We start from the raw sequence: 19,939 nt of genomic DNA, 5'->3' as shown, positions 1-19,939 counted from the left end.
AGCTACAACAAAGAATAACATGCATGCTAAACAGCAGAAGTGCATGCCATGGACAAAACAAAGGGATCCCCCAAACAATGGAACAGATCAAGGTCTGTAGTCCTGCCACATCTAGTTCCTGCTGGACAAGTAAACAGCTAAATAGAGGAAGAGGCTCCATGAACAGCCCCATCCTCAACGATGCTGGACCACAGCATGTGAGTGCAAAAGACAAGGGTGAAACATTTGCAACCATCTTCAGTCAGAAGTACGGATTGCATGATTCATCTCAGCCTCCTCTTGAGGTTCCCCCCGTCACAGAGGGCAGTCTTCATAGAATAATAGAATGTTTGCAGCACAGAAGGAAGCTATTCGGCCCGTCATGTCCATGCCTGCTCTTTGCAAGAGCAACTCACCAAGTCCCACTCCCCTCCCATTATCCCCATAGTCCTGCAAATTTTTTTCTTATCAGATATTTATCCAGTTCTGTTTTGAGCTCCACCACACTCAGAGGCAGTGCATTCCAGATCCTAACCATTTGCTGTATAAAAAAAACTTTTGCTCATGTCATTGTAGCTTATTTTGCCAATCACCTTAAATTGGTGGCCTCTGGTTCTGGATCTTTCTGCCAATGGGAATAGTTTCTCCCTATCTACTCTATCTAGACTCCTCATGATTTTGAACACCTCTATCAAATCTCCTCTTAATCTTCTCTACTCCAAGGAGAACACTCCCAACTTCTCCAATCTATCCACATAACTGAAGTTCCTCATCCCTGGAATCTTGTGAACCTTTTCTGCACCCTCTCTAACGCATTAGCATCCTTCCTGAAGTGTGGTGCCTAGAACTGGACACAGTACTTCAGTTGAGGCTGAACCAGTGTTTTATACAAGTTTATCATAACTTCTTTGTTTTTGTACTCTATGCCTCTATTTGTAAAGCCCAGGATCCCACATGCTTCATTAATCGCTTTCTCAACCTGCCCTGCCAACTTCAATAATTTGTGCACAAATACCCCCAGGTTCCTCTGTTCATGCACGCCCTTTAGAATTGTACCCTTTTTTTTGTTGCTTCTTCTCATTCTTCCTACCAAAAAGAATCACTTCACGCTTCTTTGCATTAAATGTCATCTGCCACTTGTCTGCACATTTCATCATCTTGTTTATGTCCTCTTGAAGTCTATCACTATCCTCCTCACAGGTCACAATATTTCCAAGTTTTGCCCTTAACAAATCCATGCTGGCTTTCCGAAATTAATCCACATTTGTGCAAGTTATTGTTAATTTTGTCCCGAATTATCACTTCTAAAAGCTTTCCCACCACTGAGGTTAAACTAATTGGCATTTTGCTGCTGGGCTTAAACTTACACCCTTTTTTGATCAAAGGTATAACATTACCTCTGCCACCATCCCTGTATTGAAAGAGGATTGGAAGATTATGGCCAGTGCCTCTGCAATTTCCTCCCTTAGTTCCCTTAGTATCCTTGGATGCATCTCATCCAGTTCTGGTGACTTATCAACTTGCCAGCCTATCTAATACCTCCTCTTTATCAATTTTTAGACCATCCAGTGTCTCAACTACCTCCTCTTTCACTATGACTTGGGCAGCATCTTCTTCCTTGGTAAAGGCAGATGCAAAGTACTCATTTAGTACCTCAGCCATGCCTCTTGCTTCCATGTGTACATCCCCATTTAGGTCCCTAATGTGGCCCAGTCCACCTTTACCACCCTATAGGAGACTTTTGTGTTCCCTTTTATGTTAGCTGCCAGTCTCTTCATATTCTTTCTTTGCTTCTCTGATTTGATTTTTCACTTCCCCTGTGAACCTTGTATATTCAGCCTTGTTCTCAATTATCCACATCTGTCATATGCATCCTTTTTCTGCTTCATCTTACTCTCTATCTCTTTTATCATCCAGGGAGCTCTGGATCTGTTTGCCCTACCTTTCCCCCTGTGGAAATGTACCTTGACTGCATTTGAACTATCTCCTCTTTAAAGGCAGCCCATTGTTCAGTTATAGTTTCTCCTGCCAATCTTTGATTCTAATTTATCTGGGCCAGATCTGTTCTCCCCCAATTGAAGTGGGTCTTCCACCAATTAATTATTTTTTTATTCTGAATTGCTCCTTGTCGTTTTCCATAGCTAACCTAAACCTTACAATACTATGTTTACTGTCATCTGAATGGTCCAATAGTGACACTTTCTTTACTTGACCCACCTCATTCCCCAGAACCAGATCCAGCAATGCCTCCTTCCCTGTTGGACTGCAAACATACAGATGTTGAAAATTCTCCAGAACATACTTCAGAAAATCCTGCCCATCTCTGCCTTCACACTATTACTATTCCAGTCTATATTTGGATAATTAACATCCCCTTTATAACGACTATAATTTTTGCACTTCTCTAATTTCCTTGCAAATTTGTTCTTCTATATATTTCCCATTAGTTGGTGGCCTATATAATACATCCAGCAATGTAATGGTACCCCTATTGTTTCTTAGCTTTAACCAAATAAATTCTGTCCTGATCGTTCAAGGACATCATCTCTCTCCAGCACTGTAATGCTCTCATTGATCGGTACTGCTAACCCTCCTTCTTTCTTTCCTTCCCTATCTTTTCTGGAATACCCAGGAATACTTAGTACTCAGTCCTGCCCTTTTTTGAACCAATGTGGCTATCTGCACCTGCAGCTCACCAATCTTATTTACTACACTCCACACAGTCACATACTTGCACAGTGAACCTAATTTAGACCTTATTATATTCCCTTTTACTCTGAGCCCACCTAAAATCTTACAATTTTCAAGTGCTAGCCATCTCTCCCAATTCTCACTGCACCTTGGTTTTCCTCATTCATATGACCTGCTGGTTCCCACACCCCTGCCAAGTTAGTTTAAACTCTACCCATTAGCACTAACAAATCACCCTACAAGAACATTTGCCTGGCTCTGTTCGGATGCAACCCATCCGACCTGTACAGGTCCCATTACCCCCACAGCTGGTCCCAATGTTCCAGGAATATAAAGCCCTCCCTCCTGCACCATCTCTCCAGCCATGCATTCATTTGCTCTATCCTCCTATTTCTTTCTTGACTTGCGTGTTGCACTGGGAATAATCTGGACATTACTACCTTTGCGATCCTGTTTGCTAGTTTTTCTCCTAGCTCCCTAAAGTCTGCCTGCAGGACCTCAGCCCTTTTTCTAACTATGTCATTGGTAGCAATATGGACCACAACTGCTGACTGTTCACCTTCCCTCCTCAGAGTGCTTTGCAGCCGCTCAGTGACATCCTTGACCCTGGCACCTGGAAGGCAACATACCATCCTGCATTCACCACTGCAGCCACAGAAATGCCTATCTGTTCCCTTAAGTATTGAATGCCCTATCACTATTGCTTTTCCAATCTTCCTCCTGCCCTCCTGTTCAGCTGAGCCAGCAGTGGTGCTGTGTACTTGGCTGTGTCTGCACACCCAAATGAACCATCACTTCCACCAGTTTTCAAAACAAAATACTGGTTGGAGAGGAGATGTACTCAGGGGACTCCTGCACTACCTGTCTGGTCCTTCTTGACTGGGTAGCAGTCACACATTCTCTCTCTGCCTGCATACCCTTAAGCCCCAGAGTGACCACATTTATAAATGTGCTATCCACGAAACTCTCAATCTCACATTTGCGCTGCAGCGATACCAGCTACTGCTCAAGCTCTGAAACCCCCGAGCTCGAGCTGCTGCAGCTACGACACTTCCTGCACATGTGCTTATCCAGGACTCAAGAAGTGTCCTGGAGTTCCCACACGGACAAGGATGCACACTCCATGGATCCGAGCTGCCCTGACATGCCTCTATTTATTAGACTATTAAACTTACTACTTAAATAAAAAATGAATAATCAGCTACTCACCAATCAGCTGCTTCTCCTGTGCTGATGGTGCTTTATTTTATAGGGAGGTTGATCAGAATGTTTTTACTTCACTCTTATTATCTAAAAACCTTCTATTTTAATTTACTGAAAAATTCACACTTCTTTAGTGTTACTATCCCCTATTATTTATTTTTAAAATTTTATCCCCTACATCAATACTAATTGAGCACAGATTTTAATTATATGATAAATTACCAAAATTTATCAAATCAAAATTTTAGTTTTGAATTATTCGATAAAATCTAAAGCACATAGCCTTTATTTCCTCTTTTACCTTGTTTAAACTATTATTTTTAATCAATGCCTGTAGACCTGCTCTGTATTAATAATCTTTTTAATTTACTTACAGATATATGGAGCTTGATTGAAATGTTTAATTTCTCAGCTCCTAGGTTGAATGAATGCCCTTGTTTAGGGAGAGAAAAAGAGAATTCGATTCACTTTACGTGATATCAAGAAATTGCTGAAGACATTGAATACAGGAAAGACTATGGGCCCTGACAACATCCTGGCTGTAGTGCTGAAGACTTGCGCTCCAGACCTAGCTGCAGACCAAGCCAAGCAGTTCCAGTATAACTACAACACTGGTATCTATTCAACATTGTGGAAAATTGCCCAGGTAGGTCCTGTCCACAAAAAGCAGGACAAATCCAATCCAGCCAATTACTGCCCCATCAGTCTACTGTCAATCATCAGCAAAGGGATGGAAGATGTTGTTGGCAGTGAGGTGAGATGGGAGTGACTGGCCTCAACAAGGCAGCATTTGACCGAGTGTGGCATCAAGGAACCCTAGTAAAATTGGGAATCAGGGAAAACTCTCCGCTGGCTGGAGTCATACCAGCACAAAGGAAGATGGTTGTGGTTGACGAAGGCCAATCATCTCAGCCCCAGGATATTGCTGCAGGAGCTCCTCAGGGTAATGTCCTAGGCCCAAACATCTTCAGCTGCTTCATCATAATGTCAGAAGTGGGAATGTTCGCTGATGATTGCACAGTGTTCAGTTGCATTCGCAGCTCCTCAGGTAATGAAGTAATCCAGTCCGTATGCAGCAAGACCTGGACAACATTCAGACTTGGGTTCATAAGTGGAACTGCCAGGCAATGACCATTTCCAACAAGAGAGTCTCCCCTTGACATTTAACAGAATTTCCATTGTCTATCAATGTCCTGGGGGCCATCACATTGACCAGAAACTTAATTGGACCAGTCACATAAATACTGTGCCTGCAATAGCAGGTTAGAAGCTAAGTATTCTGTAGAAAATGACTCACCTCCTAACTCTCCAATGCCTGTCCACTATCTTACAAGGCACAAGTCAGCAGTGTGATAGAATGTTCTCCACTTGCCTGCTCCAACAACACTCAAGAAGTTCAACACCACCCAGTTCAAAACAGCCTGCTTGATTGGTATCTCATTCACCACCTTAAACATTCATTCCCTCCACCACCGGAACACTGTGGGATGAATTTTATGGGCCCCCTGAGATGGGTTTGGAGACAGGTTTTCCACAGAATTGCAACGGGGAGATGAGGGGCAGAGAAACATCGCCTTCCCATCACAAGGCAATTTTGTCAGGGGCGGAATAGGCCGAAGACAGCCGTCTTGTCTGGAGGCCAATTGAAGCCTTTAAGAGGCCTATTAATAGCTATTTAATGGCCTCTTTCCCCTACTGCTAGCATTACGCCTTTAACACCTAGAAGGATAAGGGCAGCAGGTTCATGGGACTACCACTACCTGCAAGTTCCCCTCGAAGCCATACACCATCCCGACATGGAACTATATTGTGGTTCCTTCATTGTTGCTGGGTCAAAATACAGGAACTCCTTCCCTAACAGGACTCTGGGTGTGCCTACGCCACATAGACCGCAGCAGTTCAAGAAGGTGGCTCATCACCACCGCTTTATCAAGGGCAATTAGTGCTGGACAATAAATGTTGGCCTTGCTTGAGACGCCCACATCCCATAAACAAATTTTTAAAAAACTTCCTTGCACCGATGCTACAATTGCTATTTAAATACACCCTATCTGCTATTGAATGTTCAGGGTGCAAGTATTTAGCATCATCTTATAGCAGATATGTTAAGTTTCATTCTAAATTAATGATGATGGGTCTTGAAAATCCTTCAATATAAAAGTGAGGCATTTTGTGCTTGTTATTCTTGATTTGGCTAGTCCAGTTAATAATGATAATACCCAGATAAAGTGTTTTAGTGATGTTGGCTGAGAGATAAATATTGGCAAGGACACCGGGGAGAACTCCTTACCACTTCTTCAAATAGTATCATGGGGTCTTTTACATCCATTTGAGAAGCCTTGGTTTAACATCACATGCAAAAGACGGCACCTCTGACAGTGCAACGCTCTCTCTGAAATGTCAGACTGAATTACGTGCTCAAGTGCCTGAAGTGGGGCTATAAACTCTTGACCTTCCTGACTCAGAGGCAAGCAACCCAGCACTAACCCAAGGCTGAGACCTAGATAGTGGCACATTTGAAACCACAGTTGATCCAATTATACTACACTATAACACACAGTATTAAGCAGTTTGATTTCATTTAGGCACTGCGGTTACATGCAATGAAATTGCAAGACTGTGCAAAATGCTGCAAATTGGAGTAGGGCTCAATGTTAATCAATCGTGGATGATTTAGAAAAAGTTGCAATCAGTTCAGCAAATGAGTTTGTATTTGAAAGACCCTTCTCTTTCTTGAGCTGATTGGATGGCACTGCAAATGAAAGCAGCTAGAAGACTTCGATGAAAGTTCAGAGAATGGAAATACTGTGGCTCAGAACACACAAGGTCCAGTGGAACGTGTACAAAATTTGATGGTGCACAATAGCATTACTTCAGGCAATTAAAAAATAGGCTACAGGGTAGCATTTGGTATAAATACAAGGTGTGGGCAGTATTGATGAATGATGTCATAGAGTCATAGAGTCGTACAGCATAGAAACTGGCCCTTCGGCCCACCGCATCCATGCCGACCATAGTGCCTATCTATACTAATCCCACCTGCCTGCATTAATTCCATATCCCTCTATGCCTTGCTCATTCAAGTACCTGTCCAGATGCTACTGTTCCTGCCTCCACCACCTCCTCAGGCAGCTCATTCCAGATACCCACTATTCTTAGTGTGAAAAATTTACCCCTTTAATCCCCTGTAAACCTTCACCCTCTCACCTTAAATCTATGCCCTCTAGTTTTAGTCACCCCTACCATAGGAAACAGATTCTGGCTATCTACCCTATCTATGCCTCTCATAATTTTATCTACCTCTATCATGTCCGCTCTCAGCCTCCTTCGCTCCAGGGAAAACAGACCCAGTCTATCCAATCTCTCTTTATAACTCAAGCCCTCCAAACCAGACAACATCCTTGTGAATCTTTTCTGCACCCTCTCTAGCTTAATCACATCTTTCCTGCAGTGCAGCGACCAGAACTGCACACGGTATTCCAAATGCAGCCTAACCAACGTTATGTACAACTGTAACATGACGTCCCAACTCTTGTACTCAATGCTTTGGCCGATGAAGGCCAGCATGCCATACGCCTTCTTCACCACCCTGTCTACCTGTGTTGCCACTTTCAGGGCACTATGTACTTGCACCCCAAGGTCTCTCTGCTCAACAACACTCCCCAGGGCCCTGCCATTCACTGTATATGTCCAGCCCTGGTTTAACTTCCCAAAATGCATCACTTCACACTTGTCCGCATTAAATTCCATTGGCCAACCCTTGCCCACTTTCCTAGTTGATCTATATCCTGTTGTAAACTTAGACAACCTTCTTCACTGTCCACTATACCACCAATTTTGGTGTCATCTGCAAACTTACTAATCATGCCCCCTACATTCACATCCAAGTCATTAATATATATGACAAACAACAGAGGGCCCAGTACCAATCCCTGCGGCACCACTGGTCACCGGCCTCCAATCTGAAAAACAAGCCTCCACTACCACCCTCTGCCTCCTATCACCAAGCCAACTTTGTATCCAATTTGAAGCTCACCCTGGATCCCATGTGTTCGAAACTTCTGGACCAGCCTGCCATGCGGGAACTTGTCAGAGGCTTCGCTGAAGTCCATGTAGACAATGTCCATCGCCCTGCCCTCGCCAATCCTCTTGGTCACCTCCTCGAAAAACTCAATCAAATTCGTGAGACATGATTTCCCACGCACAAAGCCATGCTGACTATCCCTAATCAGACCATGCCTTTCTAAATGCATATAAATCCTATCTCTCAGAATCCCTTCCAATAACTTTCCCACCACTGATGTAAGGCTCACTGGCCTGTAGCTCCCTGGCTTATCCCTGCTGCCCTTCTTAAATAAAGGCACAACATTGTTGTTCCTTTGTTTAAGAAGGGTGGCAAGGATAATCCAGGAAATTATAGGCCGGTGAGCCTTACGTCAGTGGTAGGGAAACTATTGGAGAGGATTATTCGGGACAGGATTTACTCCCATTTGGAAATAAATGAACTTATTAGCGAGAGACAGCATGGTTTCGAAAAGGGGAGGTCGTGTCTTACTAATTTGATTGAGTTTTTTGAGGAAGTGACGAAGATGATTGATGAAGGAAGGGTAGTGGATGTTATCTATATGGACTTTAGTAAAGCCTTTGACAAGGTCCCGTATGGCAGACTGGTACAAAAGGTGAAGTCACACGGGATCAGAGGTTAGCTGGCAAGATGGATACAGAACTGGCTCAGTCATAGAAGACAGAGGGTATCAGTGGATGGGTGTTTTTCTGAATGGAGGAATGTGACTAGTGGTGTTCCACAGGGATCAGTGCTGGGACCTTTGCTGTTTGTAGTATATATAAATGATTTGGAGGAAAATGTAGCTGGTCTGATTAGTAAGTTTGCGGACGACACAAAGGTTGCTGGAGTTACAGATAATGATGAGGATTGTCAGATGATACAGCAGAATATAGATCGGTTGGAGACTTGGGCGGAGAAATGGCAGATGGAGTTTAATCCGGACAAATGTGAGTTAATGCATTTTGGAAGGTCTAATGCAGGTGGGAGGTATACAGTAAATGGCAGAACCCTTAGGAGTATTGACAGGCAGAGAGATCTGGGCGTACAGGTCCACAGGTCACTGAAAGTGGCAACGCAGGTGGATAAGGTAGTCAAGAAGGCATACAGCATGCTTGCCTTCATCGGTCGGGGCATAGAGTATAAAAATTGGCAAGTCATGTTGCAGCTGTACAGAACCTTAGTTAGGCCACACTTAGAATATTGTGTGCAATTCTGGTCGCCACACTACCAGAAGGACATGAAGGCTTTGGAGAGGGTACAGAGGAGGTTTACCAGGATGTTGCCTGGTCTGGAGGGCATTAGCTATGAGGAGAGGTTGGAAAAACTCGGGTTGTTTTCACTGGAATGACGGAGGTGGAGGGGTGACATGATAGAGGTTTACAAAGTTATGAGTGGCATGGACAGAGTGGATAGTCAGAAGCTTTTTCCCAGGGTGGAAGAGTCAGTTACTAGGGGACATAGGTTTAAGGTGCGAGGGGCAAAGTTTAGAGGGGATGTGCGAGGCAAGTTTTTTACACAGAGGGAGGTGAGTGCCTGGAACTTGCTGCCAGGGGAGGTGGTGGAAGCAGATACGATAGAGGCGTTTAAGAGACATCTTGACAAATACATGAATTGGAGGGGAATAGAGGGATATGATTAGATTAGAGATACAGCACTGAAACAGGCCCTTCGGCCCACCGAGTCTGTGCCGAACATCAACCACCCATTTATACTAATCCTACACTAATCCCATATTCCTACCAAACATCCCCACCTGTCCCTATATTTCCCTCCCACCTACCTATACTAGTGACAATTTATAATGGCCAATTTACCTATCAACCTGCATAGCATCCTGGGATACACCTGGTCAGGCCCTGGGGATCAATCCATCTTAATGCACTGCAAAACCTCCAACACATCCTCCTTTGTCATGGGCCCTGGAAGTGCAGAAGGTGTTAGTTTAGGCAGGCATCAAGATCGGCGCAGGCTTGGAGGGCCGAATGGCCTGTTCATGTGCTGTACTGTTCTTTGTTGTTTGTTCTTATTAGCTATCCTCCAGTCTTCCAGTACCTCACCCGTGGCTAACGATGATACAGAAATCTCTGCCAGGGCCCCAGCAATCTCCTCCCTTGCTTCTCATAGCATCCTAGGATACACCTGGTCAGGCCCTAGGGATTTATCCATCTTAACGCACTGCAAAACCTCCAACACATCCTCCTTTGTCATGTTGATATGCTCCAGGATATCGCTGTTCCCTCCCTTGAACTCACTAGCTTCCATGACCTTCTCCACAGTAAATACGGATGAGAAATATTCATTTAAGACCTCGCCCATTTCCCGTGGCCCCACACATAGCTTGCCGCAATGATCCTTCAGGGAACCTACTCTCTCCCTTGCTACCCTTTTACTCTTAATATACTTATAGAATCTTTTAGGATTCTCCTTTATCTTACCTGCCAGGGAAATCTCATGGGCCCCTTTTCGCCCTCCTTATTTCCTTCTTAAGTGTACTCCTACATCTCCTATACTCCTCGAGGGACTCATTTGATCCCAGCTGCCTATACCTGACATCTGCCTCCTTCTTTGTCCTGACCAGACCCTCAATATCCCTCGACAACCAAGGTTTCCCTAAACTTGCCAGCCTTGCCCTTCCATCTAACAGGAACATGCCGGCCCTGAACTCTTCCTAGATCACTTTTAAAACCCTCCCACTTGCCAGATGTCCCTTTACCTGTAAACAGTCTCTCCCATTCAACTTTTGAGAGTTCCTGTCTGATGCCATTGAAATTAACCTTCCCCCAATTTAGGACTTCAACCTGAGGACCAGTCCTATCTTTTCCATAACTGTCATGAAGCTAATAGAATTATGGTCACTGGTCCCAAAGTGCTCCCCCAGTGACACATCAACCACCTGCCCATTCTCATTTCCTCAGAGGAGGTCGAGTGTAGCCCCTTCTCTAGTAGGGCCATCCACATACTGCTTCAGAATACTATCCTGGACACACTTAACAAATTCTTCCCCATCTGATCCCTTAGCACTAAGGCAGTCCCAGTCAATATTAGGGAAGTTAAAAATCACCTACTATTACAACCTATAATTCCTACACCTATCTGTGATTTCCCTATATATATGCCCCTCCACTTCCCTCTGACTATTGGGGGGGTCTATAGTATAATCCCATCAAAGTGATCACCCCTTTCTTATTTCTAAGTTCTACCAATATTGCCTCGCTGGACATTACCACTGGGATATCTTCTCTAAGTACTGCCGTGATGTTCTCCCTAATCAATAGTGCAACTCCCCCCTTCTCTCTTACCTCCACCTCTGTCACCCCAGAAAGATCGGTACCCTGGAACATTGAGCTGCCAGTCCTGCCCATCCCTCAACCACGTTTCCGTAATAACTATAATATCACAATCCCATGTACCGATCCATGCTCTGAGTTCATCTGCCTTACCTGTAAGGCTTCTTGCATTAAAGTAAATGCAGTTTAGCCTATCAGAGCTTCCACGCTCCCTGTCCTGCCCCTGCTCGGCCTGCCTACTGGACCTGCTTGCTTTAACCTCTACATTTGCCTCAACTATCTCATCGGAGAGACTACTACTTTGGGTCCCACCCCCACTGCAAGACTAGTCTAAACCCTCGCGAGTAGTACTAGCAAACCTCCCCACAAGGATATTGATCCCCCTCCAGTTTAGATGCAACCTGTCCTTCTTGTGCAGGTCACCTCTGCACCAGAAGAGATCCCAATGATCCAAGTAGCTGAAGCCCTCCCGCCTGCACCAGCTCTTCAGCCACGCATTCATTTGCCTTATCCTCCTATTCCTACCCTCACTAGCACGTGGTACAGGGAGTATCCTGAGATTACAACCCTAGAGGTCCTGCTTTTTAACCTTCTGCCTAACTCCCTATATTCACTTTGCAAGACCTCATCTCTCTTCCTGCCTATGTCGTTAGTACCAATATGGACCACGACCTCTGGCTGCTCACCCTCCCCTTTCAGAATGTCCTGCAGCCGCTCCAAGACATCCTTGACCCTGGCACCAGGGAGGCAACATACCATCCTGGAGTCTCATTTGTGGCCACAGAAACACCTATCTGCACCCCTTACGATGGAATCCCCTATCACTATAGCTTTTACAACCCTTTTCCTCCCCTGCTGTGCAGCAGAGCCCTCCGTGGTGCCACGAACTTGGCTGTTGCTGCTTTCCCCTGGGTTGTCATCCCCCCCCCAACAGTATCCAAAGCCGTATATCTGTTTGAGAGGGGGATGGCCACAGGGGACTCCTGCACTACTTGCCTGCGCCTACTACTCCGTCTGGTGGTCACCCATCTCTTTTCTGCCTGTTCAGCCTCACTAAACGTGCTATCCAAGACGTCCTCAGCATCGCGGATACTCCACAGTGAATCCACTCGCAGCTCCAGCTCCAAAATGCGGGTAACCAGTAGCTGCAGCTGGATACACTTCCTGCAGACATGGTCATTGGGGACACTGGAATCGTCCCTGATTTCCCATATAGCGCAGGAAGAGCATATCACGGGGCTGAGCTCTCCTGTCAAGACGTACCCTTAGATTAATTAGTTACTCTCTTAATTAAAGAATACTAATTACACTAGGGGCCTTGTTCTACCCACTCCAATCTAAAGTCCTTAAAAATAAAACACTTTAGCAGTACTCACCTTATCACCAGAGGTTTCTTCTTTAAAAAAAAAATTTCCTCTTTTTTTTAAGATATTCTAACAGCTGCTACTCACCAACCAATCACCTTGCAGCTCTCTTCTTCGGAACTGGTTCGGAATCAGTTCCGAAGAAGGGTCACTGACCCGAAACATTAACCCTGCTTCTCTTTCCACAGATGCTGCCAGACCTGTTGAGCGGTTCCAGCATTTCTTGTTTTTATTTCAGATTTCCAGCATCCGCAGTATTTTGCTTTTGCCTTGCAGCTCTCGTCTGACGTCACTGTTGGCTTTCTTTTTCAAAACTCCAGCGCGCTGAAAGTGGTTCGACAGCTCTCCGCTCCGCTCCCGGAAGGTAAGAGACTGGGCCTCGATCCCAGGGGTCGATTTATAAGCTCAGCACTCGGCGTTCTCCCCACAAGTCTGCTCCACTCCTGGGGCTGAATTTTATTCGGGTGCCGCTGAGCCCCCGTGATATTATGCGCAGGAACTCATTAGCATCACTGCGACGTCCGCCCCCCCCCCCCACCACATATTACATGGGGAGAGGTGGAACATCCAGCACAGTGAGGGACCTTTTGTAAGCTGTGTAGCAGGTGCTGGGGCCCTATTTAAAAGGCTACGTTTGCTGACAACGCAACCACTAGGTGGTGCGGCACTGGCACTGGCACTGGCACATGCGCAAATGCAGCCTGTGCCACTTTAACGTCACAGTCTGCCACGTAAAGGCAGCTGCCAGGACTAAAGATGGCGCTTGTCAAATAATCACACAAAGGCAACCTAAGCACATGGCAGCACACAATGCCGGAGGGAGAGAGCAAGCAGGCCAGGGAGGGAGAGAGCGAGCAGACCGTGGAGGTAGAGAGTGAGAGCGCGAGCAGGCCGGGTGGGGGGGGGGGGGGCGGTGTGGGCGGGGTTCTGGGGAAGAGATCGAGCAGGCCGGGTGGAGGGGTGGCGGTGGGGAGAGAGCGAGCGGGTGGTGGGGGGAGGAGGATTGCGCACCCGCCGCCACCAAGGACTTCAGCCGAACTCTCCCCGCTTCCCCCCCCCGCTCTCTCCCCGCGTTACACGATGACGTCATCTGCGCATGCACCAACCAGTCCTGGCAATGCGGAACGCAGCGCATGTGCAGAGAGCAGGAGCCCATTTGGCACGTGCGCAGCTCGGCGCAGACTGATGACGTCAGCGGCCGGCTGCGTTGTCAAGAATCACTTTGTATTTTAAGCGCCCCAGCACCTGCTTCCTGACAGCTGCCAAAAGAAATACTTACCTCACTGTTGAAGAGTGGGGCTGCTGTCAATCTGGCAGCAAAGCAGAAAGTGCTGGGAAAACTCAGCGGGTCAGACAGCATCTGTGGAGAGAGAAGCAGAGTTAACTTGACCAAGTTCACAGACCTGAAAGTTAACTCTGCTTCTCTCTCCACAGATGCTGCCTGACCTGCCGAGTGACCCCAGCACATTCTGCTTTGCTGCCACATACTTACCCTGCTGTGTCCCAGTGTCATGTGAAGTTGTGATCCTCTTCTTCTACTCAAGTGTAACATTCTTTCTTGTAGGCGCGCCGCAACTGGGTGAAAAATCTTAATTTTGCACATTCCAGGACGTGAGACTTAAAAGGCAAATACACAACAGAAATAAAACCATAATTGAAGAATATTTACATACAATGGGCTTCTAATCATCTGACTGTGAAAATCTGCAGACGAATATGCATTTGGAATCTGTATTCATCTCACTGTTATCTGTTATGTGAAAATACATGCAACTGCAGTTAAACAATCTTTGTTAAAAAACAAGAAAATATGTTCATATTCTAGCTGCATTGCCAACTAGAAATATTACACCAATAACTATGATCAGCTGCTGCAGAAGCAAAGTGTTCGTGAACATGCATCAATGTCTAATAGTTAAAAAACTATGACAACAGCACAGATTTACTCACTAGTCCTGCATTGGTTTTCAAACATGTGCAAGACAAACCTTGCAGCCAGAAGTTAGAGCAGTTACACAGTGGAGTCACCTTTGTATTTAAAGGACCACCACCAAACTCTGAGGATAGCAAAGGGGTGCTGTAGGGTGGCCCCACAGTGCAGCGAAGCCTCCTTGCTCATTCTCTTTCAGGTTGTGCGGACAAGACGGGAGGTCCTTTTCACGAGGGACGGTAAGAAAAGGCCCTCCTGCCTGAACAAGGCAGTCATCTGGAGATGGCAGAGGTGGTGAGTAGCCCTGGAGCCATCTGACGTCAAAGGGTTCAATGTCGGAAAGGGATGAACGAGCACTCTCCAGCCAGCCGGGGCCCTCTACACCTCGCGCGAACAGGGTACACGTGCCAAAGTCATCCACTACCAAAGGGAAATCAGATCAGCAGCCTTCCTCCAGTCAGATTGCTAGTGCAAAGGTTGCAGTGAGAAGGGGCACTCGCACGCGTTTACAGAGAACACATTGATACAAATAAGAATGCACGGGTGTCACAGCAATGTCAATACGTCTTTCACTAAATGCTCCTCACCAACATGTGCGTCCGTTTCTCTGTGTGAATGATGTGTGCCAGCATGTAGTGCCAATGTCACATTCCTTTGCACTGTTAGCCCTTTAGGAGAGCCAACATATGCAATAACATCATTGCCCTGCCACCATTACTCATGAGCTTCTCCACGGATGCAGTGACATAGACATTGGCTCAATCAGCTGCTACCTCTAATGGTTTACACAGGGATGCTGCAGATGTAGACTGGTGCACAGCAGGTCAGTGAGGGTGATGTGTGACTTGCAGAGCTCATGTCGGTTCCGATGGAGCAGACAGCCTTTGTCTGATAAGCCACTGTCGTACATCCCTAGCTCATTGCTAGCCCTGCATGCAGAACCTGGGTGCCATCTTCCCTCCCATGCACCTTTCATGTTGAAGGTCTTCAGTGTCCACATAGTCCAAGGAGGAATCCCATTGACATCTCTCCTCATCATGCCAGGCCTGGCCCCTACTAGGTGCATAGTTGTGCAGAGCACAGTGAGCAGCAATGAAAGGAGCTTGTCTTTTTAGCCCATAGTACAAGGCATCACCCAATCTATCCAGGCAATGGAAGTGCTCTTTCAGCATGCCGATCACCTGTTCAATGGTGGTCTTATAGCTCAGTGACTGGCATTGTGTATCTCCTCTGCAGCAGTGGTGGAGTCTCTCACTGGTATCGGGAGCTATGTCTGCAAGTGATAACCCGTGTCTCCAAGAAGCCACCCCTCCATGTGAGCCAGTCCAGTGAACAGCGGTGACAGTCGGGACTGGCGCAGGACCCAGGTGTCATGGCAGCTGCCTGAGAAGCGGCACAGATTTGTATGAAGCATCTCCGGTGATCACATACCAGCGTCACCTATATTGAGAGGATTCCTTTAATGGTGACGTCTGCAGGTGGTAGCCTGGCAGGAGGCCTGATGGCCACATGGGTGCAGTCTATGGACATTAAAACCTATGGTTCTCCGGCAATGGTGCCGAAACCAATGGTCCTCTGGACCTGGCTGTGAGATTTTGTCCTGAAGCAGACATACTCACTGGCCCTTCGGTGCAAGTCATCAGTGGCCTCCCTGATGCAGTGGTCCACTGCTAACTGTGTGACCCCACAAAGGTCTCCAGTGGGCCCCTGAAAAGCTGCACAGGTGTCTAGCTTGAGAACCGCTGCCACTATGAAGACCACAGGAATAGGATGTCCACCGAAGTCCATGGTTTAGTTTAGCTTAGTTTAGTTTAGAGATACAGCACTGAAACAGGCCCTTCGGCCCACCGAGTCTGTGCCGACCATCAACCACCCATATATACTAATCCTACACTAATCCCATATTCCTACCACATCCCCACCTGCCCCTATATTTCCCTACCACCTACCTATACTCGGGGCAATTTATAATGGCCAATTTACCTACCAACCTGCAAGTCTTTTGGCTTGTGGGAGGAAACCAGAGCACCCGGAGAAAACCCACGCAGACACAGGGAGAACTTCCAAACTCCACACAGGCAGCACCCAGAACTGAACCCGGGTCGCTGGAGCTGTGAGGCTGCGGTGCTAACCACTGCGCCACTGTGCCGCCCTGGGCTGCAGGTCATCTTTGAGCAGGGCTCAGAAACGTGTCACCACCCTCTCTACATGTGCAATCACCTCTGACACTGGTGCTCTGACATCTGATGACATATCATGTGGGTCCTGTCGGTGCACGTTAATCGTGATGGCGAGCTCCCCTTGGGGGCTGATGGTCACGACCAGGGGCCTCTACGTGGATCGCACCTGCCTGTTGATTTTGGCTCCAGTACATATGGATCCTCAGGAGCAGAGGATCACACAATGTAGGATGAGCCATACCCATTTCTATGTGAAAAATGAAGTTGAACCCTTCATTTATTCGAAGGCAGGAATTGGTGTTGACGGGTACATCAGGTGCTTTTCAGGGATCAACTATGTGGCGTGGCATGGCATTGCCCATCTTGGCTAACACTCAGAGTGGCACATCAAGATCGTACCAGCTGAATAAATTGACCCCACCATCCATATAACCTTAATGCTCCTACCCTTTCTGGCACCCTCCCCACACACAGGGTGACGAGAGTGCTTTTGCTCCTTCACAAACACAAACAAACGCACAGCGTACACTGTTTACGGAGGGAGGGTACACAGTATCTCCCTTCATGCCTGCAGAGCTTTCCCTCCAGTTATCCCAGAAGCCCTCTCTGCTCCCTTCTGGTATGCAGAGTGAGACCCCTGAATATCAGAACTTACCTTCCATAGTGGAACCTTCGGATGACCCACCAGCTTTTCTAATCGTGAACGGGACGGCACGTGATGCCCGCCCGTTCTACGTAAAATCTGGAAGTGTGCATCAAGAGGCAGTAGACAGCATAATCTGCAGAGGTAAGTACTGTTTTACAAATTCTAATTGGAGTGACGCCGCTGAGTGACGGGGAGGTGGGGCCGCAGTGTCGAGGGGCCGGTAAAATTCAGCCCATGATCTTAAATGAATCGCACATTGTTAATTTTAAAAGCAAGACTTCCATGCATGTTAAAATAAAAACAACTCTTACCAATAACTTCAAGCTTGTACGCGATGTAAATTTTTAGCATGGTTCCATTAAATACAAGGCAGGTCCAATTTCTGTTATGTTGCCCAATCTTCTGAATAAACAACGACAGGCTGTTGTTTCCTTCTCCTGGGGAATTGAATGTTTTTTCTTTAACAAGAATTTTCCTGCCATTATTCATCCAAACAAGCCTTGTTGGAGTATTGACATGAGAAACAGAGCATGTAAGGCTGACACTGTCTCCATCAGACAGAGAATGAGAAGGAATCGCTGACACTGGAACAAAGGAAAGTTGTATTTTCAGGCATGGAGAAATTTAGGACAATTTAGCCCTGCAATTTCCACTTTTCATACTGATCTCACTCAAAGAATTTTTAATAATTTTAAAGCAATACCGGAGTGATAATTCTTAATTTTTTGGCCCTGGACCTCTCAGCAGTTCTAGGCATTGCAGGCAATGTAGGCTTCAGCAACTACTTGAAATCAGTTCAAAGATTGATATTATTGGATTGGAAGTCCTCTGACCACAAGGGCTGCAATTATCAATGCTGTTATTCCACGTAGTTTAAGAATTTAAACCCACTTCATATGAGCTCTGCAGAATGGGGCAACTGAGCTCAGTTTTGAGAAACTGTATGTTTTTGAGTCCAAGGAGTTCACAATATAGATAAGGATGGGGAAGACTATTTAGCCAATCTCACTTCGTGCATCTAGAAAGACCCGATAGTCTCTGCATTGCAATATCCACTAGCTTCTTAAATTATCCTAGGGTTTCCCCTTCATTTCTCAGCAGATTGTAGAAGTGGGACACTGAAGGTCTAGTTAAATAAAGTCTTATTAAGTATCAATCATACAACATATTGAAGCATCTTTGTGTATGGGTAGATTGACTCTAACAGACCTAAAGCTGATGCCATATATTCCTCCTATTCCCAACTCTAGTTGGATGTTGAATCTGTGCCCCATGGTTTTTGGGCAAGAAAAGGGAGCAGAGAAGGTGCAACGGAGGTTTGAATTGAGAAGGAGATAAAGTAAGGCCAAAATGGTTCATGATGGCAAAATAAATATGTACAGGAAAACAATAACAACTTATATTTATATATTGCCTTTCTCATAAAGCCTCCCTAAGTCTGACCCTAACCCTATTTATAAATCTAATCCTAATCCTACCATAAAGAGGTTTTTTCCATCAGGCTGTACAATGCATGTAATACCTTCGAAAGCCTAGAGGAATATAGAAAGTACAGGTGTGAAGTAAAAAAGGAAATTAGAAAAACAAAGAGAGGACATGAAAAATTATTGGCAGGTAAAATCAAGGAAAACAAAAAGATGTTTTATTAGCACATTATGAGCATGAGGATAACTAAGGAAAGGGTAGGGCCTATCAAAGATGTATAAAGGAGTGTGAAATATTAGATACGATAAGCATAATGAGAGAGAAAGTACTAGAAGGTCTGACATCCTTGAAGGTGGATAAATCACCAGGGCCGGACGGATTACATCCCAGGTTGTTAAAGGAAGCCAGGGAGGCAATAGAGGATGCGCTGAGGATCATCTTCAAATCCTCACTGGATATGGGTGAGTTGGCAGAGGATTGGAGGTCTGCAAATGTTATACCATTGTTTAAAAAGGCTGCAAGGGATAGGCCAAATAATTATAGGCCAGTCAGTATGACCTCGGTGGTGGGTAAATTATTAGAATCAATTCTGAGAGACAGGATAAACTGCCACTTAGAAAGGCACAGATTAATTAGGGATAGTTAGCATGGATTTGTTAAGGGACAGTCATGTCTTACTAACTTAATTGAGCTTTTTGAGGAAGTAGCAAGGAAGATTGATGAGGGTAGTGCAGTGGATGTGGTCTACATGGATTTTAGTAAGACATTTGACAAGGTCCCGCATGGCAGACCGGTCAGAAAAATGAAATCCCATGTGATACAGGGGAATGTAGCAAGTTGGATCCAAAATTGGCTCAGGAAAAGGAAATAAAGGGTAGTAGTCGACAGATGTTTTTGGAAATGGAAAGCACTTTCCAGTGGTGTTCCACAGGGCTCAGTGTTGGGTCCCTTGCTGTTTCTGGTATATATTAATGATTTGGACTTAAATGTGGGAGGCATGATTGGGAAATTTGCTAATGACACAAAAATTGGCCATGCAGTTGATAGTGAAGAGGATAGTTGTAGACTCCAGAATGATATCAATGGTTTGGTTGCGTGGGTGGAAAAGTGGCAAATGGAATTCAATCCAGAGAAGTGTAAGGTAATGCATTTGGGGAGGGCAAACAAA

At 45.8% G+C, this 19,939-nt stretch overlaps 1 protein-coding gene across 1 annotated transcript in view; it reads right to left on the bottom strand.

Moving 5' to 3' along the window:
- LOC137375658 (uncharacterized) overlaps positions 1 to 19,939 on the bottom strand; it is a 66,947-nt gene that overhangs the window by 19,354 nt on the left and 27,654 nt on the right. Inside the window, exon 6 of the mRNA XM_068043046.1 lies at positions 17,658 to 17,930. Within this exon, the coding sequence (XP_067899147.1) occupies positions 17,658 to 17,930 (273 nt within the window). The remainder of the gene's footprint in view (positions 1 to 17,657; positions 17,931 to 19,939) is intronic.

The sequence above is a fragment of the Heterodontus francisci genome, chromosome 12 (assembly GCF_036365525.1).
Source record: "Heterodontus francisci isolate sHetFra1 chromosome 12, sHetFra1.hap1, whole genome shotgun sequence".
Classification (NCBI taxonomy): Eukaryota; Metazoa; Chordata; class Chondrichthyes; order Heterodontiformes; family Heterodontidae; genus Heterodontus; species Heterodontus francisci.
Note: the sequence above shows the minus strand (reverse complement) of the source record. Positions and strands in the feature narration are given on the sequence as shown.